General features: G+C 50.1%; 1 protein-coding gene across 2 annotated transcripts in view; it reads right to left on the bottom strand.

The window, feature by feature from the left end:
• The window catches only part of ACSF2 (acyl-CoA synthetase family member 2), a 40,870-nt gene extending 21,993 nt beyond the window's left edge, over window positions 1-18,877 (bottom strand). Inside the window, exons 1-10 of one of the 2 annotated variants that reach the window (XM_040530594.1) lie at window positions 18,766-18,877; window positions 11,631-11,826; window positions 7,766-7,894; window positions 6,669-6,722; window positions 4,545-4,663; window positions 3,721-3,883; window positions 3,197-3,292; window positions 2,019-2,167; window positions 1,355-1,446; window positions 150-226 (exon numbers count right to left, since the gene is read on the bottom strand). In XM_040530594.1, coding sequence (XP_040386528.1) covers window positions 150-226; window positions 1,355-1,446; window positions 2,019-2,167; window positions 3,197-3,292; window positions 3,721-3,883; window positions 4,545-4,663; window positions 6,669-6,722; window positions 7,766-7,894; window positions 11,631-11,826; window positions 18,766-18,827 — 1,137 coding nt within the window. In that variant the 5' untranslated portion in view covers window positions 18,828-18,877. The remainder of the gene's footprint in view (window positions 1-149; window positions 227-1,354; window positions 1,447-2,018; window positions 2,168-3,196; window positions 3,293-3,720; window positions 3,884-4,544; window positions 4,664-6,668; window positions 6,723-7,765; window positions 7,895-11,630; window positions 11,827-18,765) is intronic. The other variant, XM_040530595.1, reaches the window with a different exon arrangement.
• Window positions 18,878-19,088: the final 211 nt, after the last annotated feature.

Raw genomic sequence — 19,088 nt, 5'->3', positions numbered from 1 at the left:
CTTCACTCCTCAGCCCACCCTCGTGCCCCCGTTCCCACCGCACCTGACCCCAGCAGCTCTGGCACAGCTGCCGTCCCGCGGTGCACAAACTCCGAGTCTCACCACAACAACCAACCCTTACAGCTCTAGTCACAGCAACCATGACTCACCACAGTCTCTGGCATGTGCATCTTCGTTAAAATCATCTTCATGATCTCAGGGGGAACGGGGGAACCTGCAATAACTCCTAGAAGAAAGAGGAAAAGATGACTGTCTTGGAAACCATCTGTTTATTCATAGGAGCAGTCTCTCAGAAGGTTCTGCACTCCTAGATTTAAAAGCTGGCAAGACCTTTGGGATACACTGGTTCCTGTCAAAATACTTTCTATTTTTACGGATACAGGTCCTAGTTATTCTAGACGCAAAAGCGGCAGCAAGGCCAGTTTGCCTGAATGAATTAAGGGTTGGCAGAGTTCACTTATTAGGAAAATAAACTCTATAGCACATACCTGGTCCAAGCTGCAGTTCCAGAAAAGGAAAGTTTCAGAACAGAAAGAGGCATAGATTTTTAGCAGGACAAACACTCGCATAGATCACCATCACCACAAAAACAAAAACCTTTCCTCCTGACTTAAGCAGACCAGCCCTTTTGGGAGAGGGCAGATCACATTTTCACCCGTTCAAATCTGTCCTAGGATGACAGAGTGAAAGAGCAGGGCAATATATAGGCTTTGCTGGAGAACAAGATGAGACAAGGATCATTTTTCACATGTCAGAGATGAATAGATAATCTGCTCTAGGTGTTTCTTTATGCTCGAGCACCATCTCCTCCCTGTGCTGCCATTGCCTCAGAAAGACAGGTGGCATCCCTGTTTCAGCTGTTGTGCTCAGCTATTTCTGACGCTGTCTGAGATAAGAGAAAAAGCTCAAGCACACGTTACAACACGTGCTCCAGTATTTATATGAATGACTTTAAAAACAGGCAGGAAACTTTAGGTCAGAGAAAAACACAGAATAGCTGTTTCAGATACTGCACCAGCTTAAAGCACACAAAGTGTCTGCTGCCACACAGCGGTAGTTGATGATAGAGAGTCGAGCAATATCAGGCTTCCCAGCTTACCACTAGAGCAGACAAAACAGAAAGGTCCTTCCCTAGATTGCTTTAAGATGAAAGAAGAGTCCTAAAAATACAGAGATCTTGAAGGAAACCCCAAGGAAACGAAATGGAGCACCAAATTAACAGACTCACACAACATAACTTTGTCCTCCAGAAGAGTGATCTGTTCACAAAGCTTAACATAGCCTCCCAGCAGGGAACCAATAATATCCAATTTCTCAGTGTTTTCCCATTTTCTGTTTGAGTTGTCAAACTTACCTCCCCGGAGAGTCGACAGGTCGTAGGAGTCAAAGTCTGGCTGGGAGAGCATGGCTATAAACATGGTTGGCGTGCCATGTAAAAAGGAGCATCTTCAAGAAGGGGAGAGAAAAGGCAAAGCTGCAGTGTTGGAACCTGGTGCAGTAACAGCTCCAAACCCTGCTCCCATCACACTCAGGGCCTCAGAGGCAGTAGCGCAGAGGCAGGCACAACACATGTGCCTCATCAGTGTGTAAATATACCCATCAGTGTCCATATGCATACGTGCATACAAAAATATACAAATATATACACAAACACAACTATAGCTCCTTTGTTCTACAAGCTGCACATGAAGCACAACCTGGAAACGCGACCACCTCAGCAACAGAGCTAGATTTGGAGAAAAAGGGCAAGTGGCTGGGCGTAAAAACACACCAGCCCTAACAAACCAAGAAAACAGTTTACTTTATCTAATTCCTGGGAGAAAAGAAGTGTGACAAACTCCCAAATACAACTGAAGAAGTGCCCTCCTGCAGAGCCTTTGCAAGTATGTGCACCCGCAAACACGCCTCTCCTGTTGTGGGAAGGAAGTGTGAGCGACGGCCTGGCAGGTGAGACAGGGGAAGAAAGCACTGCCACGGGGCACGGAATTCCTCTGTAGCAACAACACACAAACTCTCACTTCTCTTGAGACACTGCCTCCAGTGCCGCCTTCCCCTCGAAACTCGGAGATGAGAAGATGCAGGAGGAACCATGCAGAGCCGTCACCATGCAGCCTCCTACTGACGCCAGGCAATGATAGAGGGGTGCAGGGAGGCAAACACGATAGTCCTGGGAGCAAGCCAAACAAAGACAGCCGTGAGGAGATGAGATCTTCCAGGCTGTGACTTGCCCATCTCACTGCTACAGCTCAAAGACCTCAACAGAGCAATTTCCTCCATCCATCTAAAACTCGCTGGAAATCTGACATTCATCTGGATGAAAACGCTACTCTGATGCTTCTTGCCTTTAATTAAAAATTAGTTTAGGAAATTTTTCACATCAAAATTTAATTCTGGAATTCTGCAATGTCTCTTCTTTGCTGGACTTTTTGGTCGGGTATTGCTTACATGTTACTTTACAATATGCCAAAAGAGAACAGTGGTAGAGCTATGAAATATCATGCAGGACTTGGCCCATATTTTTAATTTTATTTTGTTTTTAAAAACACCAAAAGCTCTGAATGCTGACTGAAACAACCCATCTATTTTTTTTTTCAATTAAAGCTGTTGCGTGAGAAATAACTACTTCAGAACTTCAAAAGAAAATATTTGCCTTTAATGATTTTTAAGAGGAGCTAAAAATAGAGAACTTCAACAAGGTCATATCCTGAAAAGAGTACCACGGCTGTACACGTGACATGAATGAAGCCATGTAAAAATACATTAAAACCTCGTTCAACAGAATTCAAAGCTGGCATCTAGAGCCTTGTAGTTGTTTGAAATGAGTATTCACCAAAATGAGAAGCGATTCACTTTTTTTCCCCCCCACAAAAATGCCTTTTTTTTTTTCCTCCAAAAAACTCCACATGAAACTAAAATGCAACTTCAATGAAACTCCACTGAAAATAACAGCGTTATGTAGGAAGAACACAGAACGGTCCTTCCATCTGCTGGATGTAAGGAAGGTGACCTGAAAAGCATGAACCGTTTGTTAGAACAAACTTAGCCTTCTGAGAGTTTACACTTCGCAAACTTGCCCAGCACCTCGTTAGTGACCCAGTATCAGTTGTGGCAAAGCATCCTGCCCTTCTGCTGAGCAAGCACCAACTCCCTCCGCACAGGGAGACCATCCTACCCCTGCGTTCCCAAGGAGACCCACCTGCTCTGTGATCCCCAGTCTCATGCCAATCAAATTGCCATTATTCACAATGTTCCTATGAGAGAGGGTGGCTCCTTTGGGGCTTCCTGTTGTCCCCTGAAAGACAGAACATTCTGCAATGAAGTCACCTTTTTAGAGGCTGAGGTACGTGCGTTCTTTGGGGCAATTTACCAGGCAAAGATTCTGGGGTGATCTTTCACTTCATTCTCCATTCTGACCAGAGAGACTCTCTTTCTTTACCAGCATCTCAGTCCCAAACCAGGCAAGAGAAAAGTGGCCCAGCTACAGCTGGACAAATTCCCAGAACACCTCTTGACAAAGGGATGAGCAGGAAGAATAGAAGTAGAATGGGAACAATTCTAGAACGCTCTCTCCGTCCTACAGCAGAAGGCTGGAAAAAGAGAGAACCAGGGCTTGGTCTAAGAGCGCAGAAGGAAACACGATGCTCAGCACCTCACACAGTTTTCTCTGTCTCCCCACTTAGGAACCCAAGCACAAGTCACGGAGCAGACAGAAGCACTTACTGAAGTGAACTGAATGTTGATGGGCTCGTTGCAGGACAGGGTCTGCTGTAAGGCTCTTAACTGCTTCACGTGGCTGCTGTCCCCAGCCTGCATCACGTCGTTCATGTGGAAGGTGCCAGGCAGCTTGGAGTCCACCACAATGACGACAGATAAGTCAGGTAGCCTGGCAGGAAGACACACACCATCAACAATAACAGGAGAGAAGAAAACTGTCTGGATAGTCGTATGCTAGTTGGGGCAAACTTCCAGGACAGCCTAACCCGTTCTTTTCAGACGAGACCAAATTATCAGACCACAAGAAAGAGAAGTATACTAGAGCAGTTCACAAAGGGCACATGTATTCGAGGAGTCTTAAGCCCGTTTCTAAATCTGAAATCTGGTTTAGAGGGGAGGAATCATGTGCAGGATGTCCAAGTGAGCCACCAAGAGCCACTTTAATTGCTGGCAATGACAGCCAAAGCCCAAACAGGGAAAGAATAGCGATGTCAAGATGTTATCAGCCACCTGTCTGGGATCCCTCTCAACTCAGTAAGCAGGGGGACCTGGGTTTTTCAGGAGCTCTAGGAATTGCTTTAGCTCTGCCTGAGGCGGTTCCTGCAGGGGAGTGCTGGAGGATAGGCTTCCTGAGCGTGCTGTTTCCTTCCTGCTCCAGCACAGGTCCACAAAGTCCTTGCAAGCTTCCCGCATCAGTACCTAAAATGCTAAAAAGAGAGCTCTCTGCACAGCTCCTTCCTCCTCTAGAGCTTGTGATGTGTAAATGAGAGAACACGAGGCAGGACACAGCTGTGAGGTCATTGAAAAAATACCAGATGTTCCTAACTCACCTTTTACTCTTTATTCCCCCTGGACTGGAATTTTCTAGCTCAGGACATGACTGCTTTAGAATATCATAGTATTTCTGTGATTTAAATTGAGTAGGAAACACCAGTGCCTTACAGCCAACCTGTGAAGGGAGACAGACACTCATAAGAAGTCATACTGGGTTGATTTCAGGACATGGTAAAGAGCAGTCACCACTGATGCAAGAACGTGCACACCTGTGACCCCACGCAGCAGGAGTTAGCCATTAACACTTCATGGGGATTTTCTCCGTGGCTGCTTTCTGTAAGCACGTGAACTGACTCTCCGGACTAAACCTGGAGCTTTTTCACACCTTCCTAGTCAGAGCTGTGGTACGGAAGGGTTAAAGATCCATTGAAGAACATGTAATAGGTCTTTGCAGAGTGAAGGTACAGCAGCCACCCTCTCATAGCTGGGTGTTCATTTTCTGTTGGGCAAGAAGCAGAACTGCAGCCCGAGGTTACCCTGTTCGCAAAGGATCCGCGCTGTTCATTGCATTGCACAAGGCCAATGCCTGATTTTTCAGATTTGGAGTCCCAACACTAACAAAAAAACCCAGTCCCAAAATATGAAAAAAAAATCATTTGAGTTGATCTGAAAAGAGGATGTTTGAGGAACCTTGGAAAAACAAGGGAACCTAAAGACTGCTTCTCAGTTCAAGCCAAGGGTTTGGTTTTGTTTTTTATTTTTCATAAGGTATACAGTTTCCAAAGCTTTTTCCACCTCTGTTTAAAGTGTCAGCTGTTTTGAAAATTAAAATATTTTTCATTCAACCTTTACATTTACATAATCCTGAAACAAAGCCCTTTAATTATTCCGAGAATTTATACTTATTTTTCAACAGATGTGGTTTGCAGAATTTGAGCCAGATTTGCAAATTGTTTTCATCTTCCAGGAATCCATTCTTGTCAAATAAACTATCCACGTAAATTATTTACTTGGCTGTTTTCATTATTTTCCCAGGGTCCATGAAATAAAGCGACCAAGGCCAGGCCAATAAGTTATTCTTAAATACCCTCTGGGGTGTGTCAGAAAGGAAGGCAAACATTTGCTCAATTTATGGAACAGTCTGCCTGGAACCCAGGGGACTGTGTCTTTTCTGGGATGTTTTGGGGCTTTGTAACTTTTCACCATTAGTCACTTCAAACTACTATTCTGATATAACTAGCTTTGCAAAACAGATGCTATGTGAGGAGAGAGAGCAAGGCAGATGCTATATGAGAAAAGGGCCTTTAGTCAGGCACCTCCTACTCGATGTCAACTAAAAGGCAGCAGACCCTTTTTCAAAGGACCTGTCATACGAAAGCCATCATCAGCTCACTTTTACAAAGTCCTGGAAATTCAACAGCAGCAATCGGAGGAAGAATGGTTATTATTCGGTATTTGTTCCTCTATACACTGGAGGGGGAACCTGACGTAGCAAGAAGGGGACTGCACAAGCTGACATGATCCAACAGGCAAAGCCGAAAAATCCTCAGGGTTTTCATAGTGCAAAGAAACAAATATGATCAAATAATTAGCAGCGGTGAAGAAACTCAGAGATCTCAGTGCCAATGGCACACAGGAAAGCTAGGAAAACTAGAAAACCTGCAAGGGTGAGACAGGAGTAATTCCCAGCGAAGCTGAAGCACATTCTGCTCTCACCCCTTCAACACTTCAGGTTTACACTAGAGGAGAAAATCAGAGCAGAATCTGACACAAATAGCTAGAAAGGAAAACAAAAGCTAAGTCCTACTGGAAAACAAAGAAAATACTGACACTTCAGGAGAGTTGTACAGAATTAAAGTCATAAACAGCCAGGAAAGGTAAACTTAAGAAGAATGCAGAAGTCTTTTACCAAAGGGATCAAGTGGCAGCCAGAGAACAGCAACAAATGTGACCACTAACCTGCAGTGTCATCCACATGGTCACTGCGGTGGTGTTCCCTTTGCACGGTCACCACCAGCCCAATTCTCTGCCCAGCTCTCCCTACCTCTTCCTGATGTACTGAAGTGCTTAACTAGAAGTTTACCTCCGTACTGTGCCCCTACTCTCCCCTTTAACAGAGTGCTGCTTTTATGATCTCTCGTAACAAATCAAGCAGCAATAACAGCAAGCGCCACACAAACCTTCCTGATGACAAACTCCAGCTCAAGGGCCTGATAGGCGGGATTCACAGATACCTGAAGAGGGAGAAACAAGAAGGTTAATCAGTTATCCCTGCCTTGAAAACCCTCTTCCCTACACATACTCCAATAGGAAAGTTCTCCCAGGGACAAGTCACAGTCAAAGCCTCTCCTGTCTGAGATGCAGAATTAAGAGCTCACCACCACAAGGATTTCACGTTCATTAGAAAAGCAAGCTGAATCCCATGTTTGCATGAAAGACAAGTGAAGCAAAAAAAAAAAAATACAGAGGAAAGATTTATGTGAGGTCAGATAGCCACAACAGTTTAAGAACAGAAACAGGACTCCTTTCTGCCAGGCTAATACGCTAAATACACTAAACTAGAGATGTTCAAAACTCGAGCACAATTCAAATTTCTTAATGGACAACCAGCAAAATATCAGCTTTCACTTTGTACAGCTCTCATCAGAGGCAGTATTGGCCACTGGAGCTGAGCTGACCACCAGGTTCCCACTGAGCCATGCTCAGGCATCCCATTACTGTTTCTTGGCAGACACTAAGATGAACAGTGTTGAAGTAAACATACCAGATGGGGTACAATCCTTGCCACAGAGCAGTGTAGAAATAAGACACGTTCTGATTAATGTGCCAGGTTGTACAATCAAATGAAAATCTGGGGTTGGGCTCAATTTTTAAGTGAGCCTTTGCACCATGAAGCAATACAGGTCCTATTTAGGAGGGACATAAATAACCGATAGCTGTTTAGGACAACAGCATGTAACATAAAAATGGTCCTAAAGGCAAGCATGTTTCCATCTATAATTGTTTACTGCAAGCCATTTCACAGCAGTTCACTTCTTTCTGCTCCTTCCTCTCAGCTCTGTAGTCTGCTTTCCTGCAGAGCAGAAGACATGCAGAGGGCTGCACAGATCTTGTTTAAATACTGGTTTCAGTTAAGAGCTATCATGCTGGGTGAGAGCACGGAGAACATGTCAGACAGCAAACTTTTCTCTCCAGCATAACTTATCGCTTCTTTGTCTCCGTTTCCTTTCTCAATACGCCGCTAAAAACCCAGACACTCAGACTCAGTAAGACTTACCAGGATGATTCCTGCCTGGGCAGTTGCAAACTGCATGAGAACCCACTCGTATTTATTGGGACCCCACATTCCTAGCCGGTCTCCCTTCTTCAGGCCAAGAGCCAGAAGTCCAGCTGCTGCTTGGTCCACCTGTAAAATACAAGAAGTGCCTGAGGATCTCAAACAGCACGCGTCAGGGGATATTCATTTCCAGGCACTACTTTTTGGGGAAGAACCATCATCTTTGCAACTGAAATCAGACAGAACATGCCTCTGCTGCGCAGTCTGTCAGCTTACTGCTGCAGCGAGATCGTATTCTGATTGTAAAAGCACATTACGTGGATGCTCACCTACCTGACTCATGCCACTGAAAAACATCAAAACTGCCAGGAGGAGGATCAGGGCGCTAGAACTGAAATGGCTCAGGTGGATATGGCAACATAAAGGTGAGTTATTTATAGCTTGGTGGGCCCAGGGCACCTCGGGCCGTCAGGGAAGAGACGCAACACGCAGATGGGCTTGTGATCGAGGCGTGATCCTGACCATCGACCCCACTGCACACGTTACCCACGGATGTGAAGCGTGCACTGCAGGCAAGCAAGCCAAGCGGTTAAAAGCCTCTCTGGTAGGGCAGACAGCAGCATCTTCCCCCGGTGTGCCAGCCCAGAGGGGTTTGCTTCTGCGCTGCTTTTGCTCTGCTTCCATTGCCGTAAGCTGAGTCAGTGTCACGGAATCACAGAATACCCTGAGACGGAAGGGACCCACGAGGATCATCGAGCCCACCTCCTGGCTCCACACGAGACCACCCCAAAGGCAAGCCGTACTTCTGAGAGCATTGCCCAATGCTTCTTCAACTCCGGCAGGCTCGGTGCCGCGACCACTGCCCTGGGGAGCCTGTCCCATGACAGACACAGAGCACTGGCCGCTTACTTGCCCAGCGGTATCCAAAGGCAGCCGGACAGCCTTCACTTCTGCAAACGTCCTCCCCGCGGTCACACGGGTAAAACCACAGGGTGGCACGTGGTGTTGCCCACTACATACTCTCTCTTGAGCAGAGGAACACTTACTCCTAATAGTTGAGACACTGGTGCATGTGGGTGGGTGAAAAGACATTCCGTCTCTCTTCAAGCTGCTGAACCAGGTTCTCCACAGCCAAAATGCAGGCCCGCAGGGAGACTTCCTTTGTACTGCCGGTGCTGGCCAGCCAGCGCAGCTGCCGTTGGTTCCTCTCCATCTTTCCAGGTCATTACTGCCAGCAAGCTGGTGCACGACAACGGTGAGCTCCACACAACGTTCTGCCACACGGATCACTTGCAGTTGACTTCATCTGGACCTCCGGTCATCGTCCAGGTCACCGTAAATCACCTCCAGCACGGCTAGCTCCCTGGGGTGCTGGATGCCCCTCTCCACGGCGGTGCACGTGCCTGGGTGACAAGGCACACCTTCCCTGAGGGGATGCCTTTCCTTCACGCCTGACGGGAGTCACCTCCAGAGCGTGAGGGCTTTGCCCCTTTTCCAGTTGCCTTGTCAATGCCTCCTTCCCTAGAGCGGGATCCCAGCTGCCTGGCTTCCCCGCCCTTTAACTCCAGGCTACTGGCCCCGTTGTCCCAGCACCGCAGCAGCCAGGTGACAATGTGCTCGCCTGGACGACGGCTGAAACCTTTTCACAGATCTCGCAGCTCACCCTAGGATAAGTTTCTTTCCTTACCAAACCAGACGACTTCCGCTTCCATTGTTTCTTCCTGAATTTAGGGACAACAGATTTCGGCACGAGTTGGCTCTCTGCTTCTGCCGCAGCACGTGTTGCAGGGGCTGGATCAGAACTAGAGGCATTCTCTTCCCCCTGAGGGCGCTCGATGGCGCTGACTAACATTTGATAGGTGCACACCGGACCCGGCACAGTGGGGCAAGCTGTAAATCTCTGGCATTGCCAGGGGCAGGGCATACCTTTGGTAAAGGTTCCTTTTTTTTTCTTTTTTTTTTTTCTCCAGATTCCACACTTGTTCACAGGAAGTCCAAAACCATCGCAGGTGACAATGACAGCTGTGCTACATACCTGCCCATGTCTTCCCACACACCTTGTCACCCATAACCGCCCTGCCTCAGGGCAGGATATTCTTAAACAGCTGTTTAACCTTAGACAAAACCAGAACCACAACCAGGAGACAAAGCAATATGCTGGTTTGAACAGCCACGGGATATTCAAAATTCTTGAGAGCTATTATTGTGGAGGGGAAGAGGAAGGGGAGAGTGTCCTCCCTCGTCTCCCCCACTGACTGGCTCTCCGAGGAGAAAAGGGAAAACGTTTAATCGTTAATAGTTTCCAAGAAATGGTTCTCAAAGTAAGAAGATGACGGAAATGCTGAGTGCAAATACCAGATTAGGCTCACAACCGGTACTTTTATCGTCTCGTAAGCCAATGCTACACAGTACAGCAAAGTGATAAAACCAAAAGCCACCTTAAAGCAATGACAAACAGCGAAACAGGAAGCACGTCCAGCAAGGAAGGGGTTACCTCACACAACTCTGACAGCAAACTTTGAGAGCAAATAAATCAGCCTTGTGGCCAGCAACCATGAAACAAATATAATTATAGCAAATTATGAACAAGTTTGTTCTCTCTAACACACTCTGGTCAGACCTGCCATTATCCCAACCCTTTGCACCCCACGCTAGGTGCCAAAAGGACTGTTGTGGTTTAACCCGGCAGGCAGCTCAGCACCACGCAGCCGTTTGCTCACTCCTCTCCCAGTGGGATGGGGGAGAGAATCGGAAAGGGGTGCACGGGCAGGAACTCGTGGGTGGAGAGGCAGTTTCATAAAAGGGTGGTTTAATTAAAAAAAAAAAGGGGGGGGGGAAAAAAGAATTAAAAAAACAACAAGTGATGCACGATGACATTGCTCAGCACCCTCTGAAAGACACCCAGCCTGTCCCCAAGCGACAGCAGCCCCCCCAGTTTCAGGGTTGAGCCCTGGTTGAGCCCTGAGGCCGTGGTGGGGAACATCCCCCTGAGCAGCCCAGGTCGGCTGGCCCGCCTGTGTCCCCTCCCGGCTCCTGGGGCACCCCCGGGCTCCTCGCTGGCAGGGCAGCACGAGGAGCCCAAAGCCCTTGGCTCCGCGTGAGCACTGCTCAGCAGCAGCCGAGCCATCGGGGTGTTACCAGTGTGATTCTCAGCCTAAATCCCAAACACGGCACCACACCAGTACTGGGAACAAAACGAGCTCTATCCCAGCCGAAACAGGGCTACTGTTACTATTATTTATCCGAATGGATTTAAACAAAATGCTAGCAAACCTGAAAAGCACTTCCTCCTACCCAAGATCTTATCACACATTTAGTGGAAACTTCTGATGTCTGGAGACGTTGCCCTTCCTTCAGGACACACAAACACACACCTGTAGGTATACGCACACAGATACACAGATACACCCACGCGTTTTTGTGTATTATGTTAAGACAAAGTCCTTGACTTTGCTCACGGTTGCATTCATGCCGGGACTAGAAATATCTACACGCTCAGGACCTCTGAAAGTCAGAGCAGAGTGACTAACACGAGAGCTGGAGCCTACTCGGGGTGACAGAAACGTCGTGACTCAGCCCATAACAATTACAGCCGCTATCTGACGTGTTAAATACAAAAGTTCTTTCTGAGATGTTAAGTAAGCATTTTACATGGCATGACTCAGAAGGAGGAAGGCAGCACACAGCCCTCATGCGTCCACCCAGGACATGCTGTTACTGTGGGCTCGGGGCCAGGCCAGAGACGCACACAGGACAAACCTCACTGCTGACCTAACGGATGAAGCCAGTTCAGATTTCTCCACCGTACCTGTTGCTGCCAGTATCTGTCTGTTTGGGCTCTCTGACAGGCGAAGCAGACACTCACCTCCTCTTTGAACTGAGCAAACGTTTTCCGAACCCCATCTTGGAAGAAGACGAAGGCCTCACGGTCGGGAAAGCGCTCAGCCGTCTCGTCCAGGCACTGGCCCACGGTTTTGTTTAGAAGCGGAATGTCTACGGTCCCTTGGACATAGCTGTTGGTCGCCCGCTGGGATGCAGCGGGTCTCCTTGTGTGCAGGGCACTGTGAAGGAAAAGAAGGTATGAAAGAGATGCCAGCAGGGTTTTCTCTGCTGTCACAGACCCCCAGAGCTCTCCTTAGGGAGCCATCCCACGTTACACTGCCTCCTCACTGAGGTGATAATCCCAGCTTACCTCACCGACTCTGTAACGTTGTAATCTAAGACCCAAATGATTCCTAAACCGCAAGGTTCAGAGCAGGGCTCTGGTTACAAAAGAGTGCATTTTTTTTAATATAATCCATCAACACAATCCTCCCTGTCTGCAAGGACTATCAATTTGCCTGCAGTACCAGGAGTTTATGTGTGAGGGTTAAAAGTCTTGGCAGTTCACCCCTGCGTGATCTTTATAGCCTGTCCTTGCGCTGTTCCAGCCTCAGTTTCTCAGTCTTGAGCTCCACCCAGATGAAGGACCATAAAATGCCAAACTGAATCACCAGACAAAGGTGCAAGGTGTGTGTTGTTTTTTTTTCCTCCTCCCCAGAGCTCAAGGGCTCACTCTCAGGAGGTGCAAACAGTGCATCCCACTGAGGTAAGCAGGGCGCTCTTGCTTTGCATCAGCTCCAACAGCATTGCAGCAGTCACCTATTAGAGAATCACAGGATCACAGAAGAGCTGAGGCTGGCGCGGACCTCCGGATGTCACCTGCTCCAGCCTCCTGCCCAACAGAACCACCCAGCGCTGGCTGCCCAGGACCACGTCCGGGCAGCTTTCGAATGTGTCTGAGGATGGAGACTCCACGACCTCCCTGGGCAACTTGTGTCAGCGCTTGGTCACCCTCACGGTAAAGGAAGGTTTCCCGACATCCGGAGGAACCTCCTGTGTTTCACTTTGTGCCCGCTGCCTCTTCTCCTGGTGCTGGGCACCACAGAAATAAGTCTGGCTCTGTCCTCTTTGCAGCCTCCCTTCAGGTACTTAGATACATCGATGGCATCCCCCCGAGCCTTCCCTCTCCAGGCTGAACGGTGCCGGCTCGCACGGACTCCTCCTGAGAGAGAAGCTCCACTCCCACCCCTCCTCGGGCTCTCTCCAGGAGCTCCACGTTTCCCCGGGACCGAGGAGCCCAGAACTGGACCCAGCACTCCAGACGTGGCCTCAGCAGCGCTGAACAGTGAGGGATCCCCGCCCTCAGCCTGCCGGAAATGCTTTGCCTAAGGCAGTTCAGGACATCGTTAGCCTTCCTCGCAGCAAGTGCACGTTTCTGGCTCACGTTCAACTTGGTGTCCACCAGGACCCCCAGGGCCTTTTCTACCAAGCTGCTTTCCAGCTGGGTGGCCTCCAGCATGCCCTGGTGCCTGAGGTTGTTCCCCCTCAAGCACAGGGTTTTGCATTTCCTCCTTTGCCCCCCTTAGGGCAACAAAGAAAACTGCTTCAGACATCTCTAAACATCTGGACAGCTTATTGATTTTGCGGTTTACTGAGACTGCAACTGGTTTTGATCTTTCTACAATATTAAAAAGTGCAAATAACTGGGAAGGTATACGGTAGGAACTGTGCGGAGGAGAATTCTCCAGGCTGGCTTCCCTCGGCTGGAAAGAGCCGATGACTGAGAAAGTGAAACTTAAAGTCAGAGTTATGTCATCTTAACCTTCCTTGAGAAGGTCTGCAGAGAACAGGAAATTCTCATCTTACAGAATAAAAACTGCTTACAAGAGTTCAAAGAAGTTGAGCTGTGACCGAGAGGAGCTGGCGAAGTACTGGTCTGTGTTTACACCGCTAAGCGGGCTGCGCGCACTTCACTGCCTCTGTGAACTACACTAGAGAGAGTTTATGGTCCTGAAGACAGCATCAATAAAACGAGGAGCTACCAGATGGATGAGGGGAGAGAGCTGCAAAGCTAATAAAGCAGGCTTGCAGGGTAGAGGAGGCTACACCCACCACAAACACCGGGACACCGGGGAGGGAGGACAACACGGGAGGTGTTCCAGCAGAGAGAACCTCGGCGGAAATGGCACGACAGGGTACTTGAGAGGAGTGCGGAGACACTGTATGTGAGGCCAAACTGGAGAAAATATAGTTAGGGGAGGCACCGATACGATGTGGGCAGGGCAGTGGGAAAAGCGTTTTAAAATCATTTTGGCTTTCCCTGAGGTCCGATCACCAGCTGCCTCGCTCAGTGGAAAAGCTGCAGCCTCCCCTGGAACCACAGCTCTCAGAGATCCAGGTGCTGCCGCTCTTCTCCCTGCTTTCTCGCCACTTGCTCCTGCTCTGAGCCTTCCTCCACCCAAGCAGCCCCCCAGCACACCGCAGGCCTCCCTGGGCTCTCTTGCCTCTGTCCTCACTTCTTCCCTGCTTTCCTCCAGGCTCTCAGCTTCTCTGTTCCTGATTTAAATAACCGGGAAGGACAGGGTTAAGGAACACATTTGGGGTGCAGGGTGCTGAGGCAATGTCCTGTGTTTGCAGGTGTGGGACAGATCTGGGAGAGAAAAAAACAGATCAGCCTGAAACAACATCATGACTGGGTACAATTGTATCAACATTCTGCCAAGACTTGGTGCTATTTACTCCACCAGATTTGTCTTCCTGCCCACGAGAAACGAGCAGCAGCGGGTAGCTGCTTCCTCTAAGGGGTGAGCACAAAACAAGCTTTTAGCCTCGAGGGGGGGGTTCTGCTCTGCGAGCTCAGCGGATAACCGAACCTCCCTCCACGTTCCTTTTCGGCGACGGGGAGCTGTGCAGCTCCCACTCTACTCGGGCAGTCATTTCTAGCAGTCTGGTAGGGCAGTTTACACTAAGGCTGTACAAGGGTCGCCAGAGAAGGAGAAGGGAGGACACAATCAAGCAAACGTTAAAGAGAATTATCTTTTCTTGTTTGAAAGCTCCTGGGCAAGGCAAGTGTAAAAACCAGGAGATGAAAGAGAGCTCTGAAGAACAAAAGCCTTTTATAAAGGTTGAGAAATCTCTCCCTAACCCAAGGGAAGGAAGAATGTTCCGAGGAAAGCAATAAAAACCACCGCAGCCACTGTCATTCGCTGGTGGAAACGGTGACCAGGTAAGCCCTTGTCATGCTGCTGGGGAGTGGTTTTAGAGGAGCTGCCCCACTTTCTGGCACATTGGAGGAGGAAACCATGACCTGTTTGCAAAGACGTTTACTGGAGAGCACTGCCTTCTCACCTCTCTGAAGCCAGGTCGCCTCCAGCTGCAGTGGAAGCAGAACCTGTCCCTGAACACACTTCCACCGCCAGGCAGCTGCAGCACAGAGAGGAGCTGCTCCCTCCTGTGCGCAGCTCCCTCAGGCAGCCTGGCAAGGGAAGAAGAGGCTGGGGGCCAGAGAGCAAACGCTGACCTGGCTGCGCACGAGCCCTTTCACCAAGCGCCCTCCCGGAGCTCACCTCGAGCTGAGCGGGCTGAGGGCTCAGGGCTTTGCTGGGCTGGGAGCAAGCAAACAGAAGCATTTCATCAGCCGCGCGGTTCCTCTTGGGACACAGGCTGAGGGAAGCGTTACTAATTGCTAGGGGAAAAAAAAGGAAAAAAGAAAGCAGGTCTGACATGTTTCCCTAGCATGTGACTGACAAAAAAAAAAAAAGACTGAAGATAGAAAAAAAAGTGAGAAAATTCAGTCCAAATGCAGAGCCTCCAAGTGAAGCAGCCTCGTGCTTTCTGCAGCCAGCCTTCTTGCTCTCCCAAGCTCCTTGCAGAGCCCTCTACCACTGGCAGTGAGGAGGGAGAATTTTACACCGGCAGGACCTGACAAAGCACAAAACAGGCCAGGCCTCCCGGTCTTACTCTCTCCTTTTTTTCCAGGCCTGAAGAGCCAAAGGGTTCCTCTGACCTCCCGGCAAGCAGAAATTCACCCTACATACGTGACAGGTTTTTTTTCTTTGTGCAGACACTGAAAGTCCCTCCTGTAGTCCCCCCGAAGCGCAGGAGGGTTTAAGGGCCTGATCCTCACTCATTACATGCAAAGCCAGAGCCAAACAACGGCTCCTCCTCCAGTCCCCACAGCTCCAGCTCCCTCCCTACCCCCAAATGCGGGGATGAACGAATGTCAAGGGCCAGGGAAAGATTTCTTTATAAAGCCCTGCACTTTAAAATCCTTCTGTGAAAAAGCCAATGGTTAGCCTCAGTGCGAAAACACGCACAGCTCATTCTCACAAGTCCCAAGCGTTCACACCCTCAAACGCACTTGCAGCTTTAAAATTAGGGTCTAAGATGCCTCATGGCCATAACCCAGAGCCACTACCTCTTCTCAAAGTGCTTCCTCACGTGGCCTCTACAAAAACATTGAAGACGCAAAATTCACAGCAGTCATTTAGTTTGAGTTCCCTGAATTCCAGTCTGATGTTGCAAGCGCTTCAGCATTTCTGTATCACGCGTTTCTTGGCCGTGGCAAAAAGTGAGAGGTGTGGGACAAAGTAAAACAGTGTTCTGGAAGCCCTGGGAGCCCAGCATGGAAGGAACAAGGCAGACACGTGATACGTTAATTACCAGTGAAAAAGGTGCTATAACCAACCTGTAACCAACAGCGAGTGTTAAACTGAAAGAACGCTTCGAGAGGCCCCTACATAGAGGGGTCCAAAGGATTTAGAAATATCTGTTTTGTTTGTCTTTGTTACAGAAGACAAATAATTCGCCCTCCACCTTCTCCTGTGAAACAGCTGGCACTGCTGGAGATAAAACAAGCCTGGTGGGCCCCCGCTCTGATCTTACGGCAGCTCTCATTTCCCTGCCTCAGCTGGAGGAGAGCAAATAAACTCCACGTGCTCTTGGGTTTCGGCATGCTGATAAACACTACTCCTGGAGAGTGCGTGCCTTCTTTTCGCAACGCATTCCAGCAGCAAACGGCCTGCAGCGCTGCAAACGAGCCAAACTCATCTCCAGGCTGCTCCCAGCTCTAGGAACTTCAGAGTTCGGCAGTGTAACTGCACGGAGACCTGGGGAAAAAGCACCTCCCTCCTTGGCGTGCGTGGAAGGAAGGCAAGCAGCTGAATCCTGGCAGACGAATCCCGGCACTCCTGCCTGGCCGTGACCAGCAGAAGCCATCAAACTTAATAAAGCGCTCTTGACTAATCTTAGGGGCTATGTATGAATAGCCTCGGCTAACATTTTATCGTTGTTGACAGAAGATAAGCGGCTTCATTTTTCACCTTTAACTCTTCCTGTCTCTATAGAAATTATCAGAAGAGCAGCATGGGGCAGAGGCATCAGTGTAACCGTTTATCCCACTGCAGTGAGTACACAAAAAGCTCCTGCTTTGCAACTGGGAAGGACGTTGCCCTGACCTGTGACATTCCCCCTGCACCTATATAAAAGGTTCTGCCCTCCCGTGGCCTGAAATTGAACCTGACTACAGAGGTCACGTTTGGAGAGGTTCACGGACTCCTCAGCCAGCTCCTTTGTTCTGGAAAGTCGACCACGATCATCTCCCCAAAACAACAAGTTTGGGGTCTTTTATGTAACGCGACCGCAATAAAAGGGTGGTGAAAGCTAACTCTGCCCTGCCATGCCTTACCTCGTCTTTGCTCTTTAAAACAACTCTTTTGACTATGGAGTTAACGGGGTTTTGATTACTGCTTATTTTTTGTTTGTTTTAGCTCGAGGAATGATAGTCTCTAGAGCTTTAACGGAGTCCTCAGATTCCAATTCCATCAGACAGCAGAATACATTTTTCAGACAGAGGAATACATGCCTCTTTCCCTTCTGCCCTCTTCCTGCCAAAAGGGTAAGTACTGCCTAATGCTAACAGCAGAATTTAAGAAACGTTTATGTGACTAGAAGGAGTTTACTCCTTTAAATTTGCTTTGCATCCCACTGCTTTGGGCTCCCGCCCCTCAGTTCCATTTGAAATTCTAGTCTGGAGCCCAAACTGCAACAAACTTTGTCCTGCTTCTCTTCTGACCCCGTTTCTTAAGAAGGAGTTTCGAGGCAGCAGTCCCGGCCACAGCACTGCCTCACTCCCTCTCTGAACCCAGCTGAAAGGAAACACCTGGACCTCACGTGTGAAAAGCAAGAGCTGCCCCTTGTGGAGCTACTCACTGACAGCCATGCCAACAAGGGAGGATTACTTTCTGAATTTCTACTAATGTTTCCAAGCCCCTCTCCAAACCAGTTGCTTTCCCTTTTGCTGTTTTTTCCCCAAGAACTTGCTCTTGGGAAGGCAGCGATGAACAAAAGCAATTACTGGCCAGGCTCCAGAGCTCCTCGGTGTCAAGGACCGGCTGGCACCACGTTGCCTCTCACCACCCTGCCCACGCAGCAGCCTCTGCACGGCCCCGGTGCCGACAGGGACGCTGCCCTCATGTCATGCCCTCAGGTCAGGGTGCTGGGGGAAGAGGAGAAGCCGTTGGGTACATCTCCTGCTGCTGCAGCCCGATGGAAGCTGCCGCACAGCAGTCCAGCCCTGGGCACACTCTCCCATCCCTCTGCACGCTGTGCTGCGCTCATCCCTTCCCCTGGTGTCCCCCCCAGGTCAGGCCCCCTGTCTCCTGCCGCATTGGGGGGGGTTATAGGGAAGCCAAAGGACAGTGATGACAGTGACACGCACTTAGAGGAAACCCCCAGCACCCCCGAGCTGAACCTGACCTCTCTGCACTGCGAAAACCCCCAAATCCCCTGTCCCCTCTACCCAGCCTTGCATCACTGCCCCTTATAAGTCCCTTCCAACCCCCTCAGGTCCCTTAAGGTCCCTTCCAGCTCCTTCCAGCCCCCTCAGGTCCCTTAAGGTCCCTTCCAGCTCCTTCCAGCCCCCTCAGGTCCCTTCCAGCCCCCTCAGGTCCCTTAAGGTCCCTTCCAGCTCCTTCCAGCCCCCCCAGGCCCCTTCCAGCCCCCTCAGGCCCCTTCCAGCCCCCTCAGGCCCCTTAAGGTCCCTTCCAGCTCCTTCCAGCCCCCTCAGGTCCCTTAAGGTCCCTTCCAGCTCCTTCCAGCCCCCTCAGGCCCCTTCCAGCCCCCTCAGGTCCCTTCCAGCCCCCCCCCCGTCCCGCTGCCCCCCGCTCCCCCGTCCCTACCGGCCGCTCAGGAGGAGCAGCGCCCGGCGGGGCAGCGCTGCGAGCCGGGCGGCGGTGGCCATGCGTCCGGGGGCACCGGGAGCCGGGCGGTGGCGGCGGGGCGGGGGGGGACCGGGCCGGGCCGGGCGGCGGCGGGGGCGGTGCGCGCCAGGATCCGCCTCGGGCCCGGCCCCGGGGGGCTGCGGGAGGGGCTGGGCCGGGGAAGGGGAAAGGAAAAGGGGAAGAAAGGGGGAGGGGGGCGTTGGCCATCCCCGGCCCCCCCCCCGGGGGCGTTCCGCAGGCAGCAGCGGGGTGGGACGGGGGGACCCTCACCGTTCCCTCCG

The sequence above is a fragment of the Cygnus olor genome, chromosome 18 (genome assembly GCF_009769625.2).
Source record: "Cygnus olor isolate bCygOlo1 chromosome 18, bCygOlo1.pri.v2, whole genome shotgun sequence".
NCBI classification, from domain to species: Eukaryota; Metazoa; Chordata; class Aves; order Anseriformes; family Anatidae; genus Cygnus; species Cygnus olor.
Note: the sequence above shows the minus strand (reverse complement) of the source record. Positions and strands in the feature narration are given on the sequence as shown.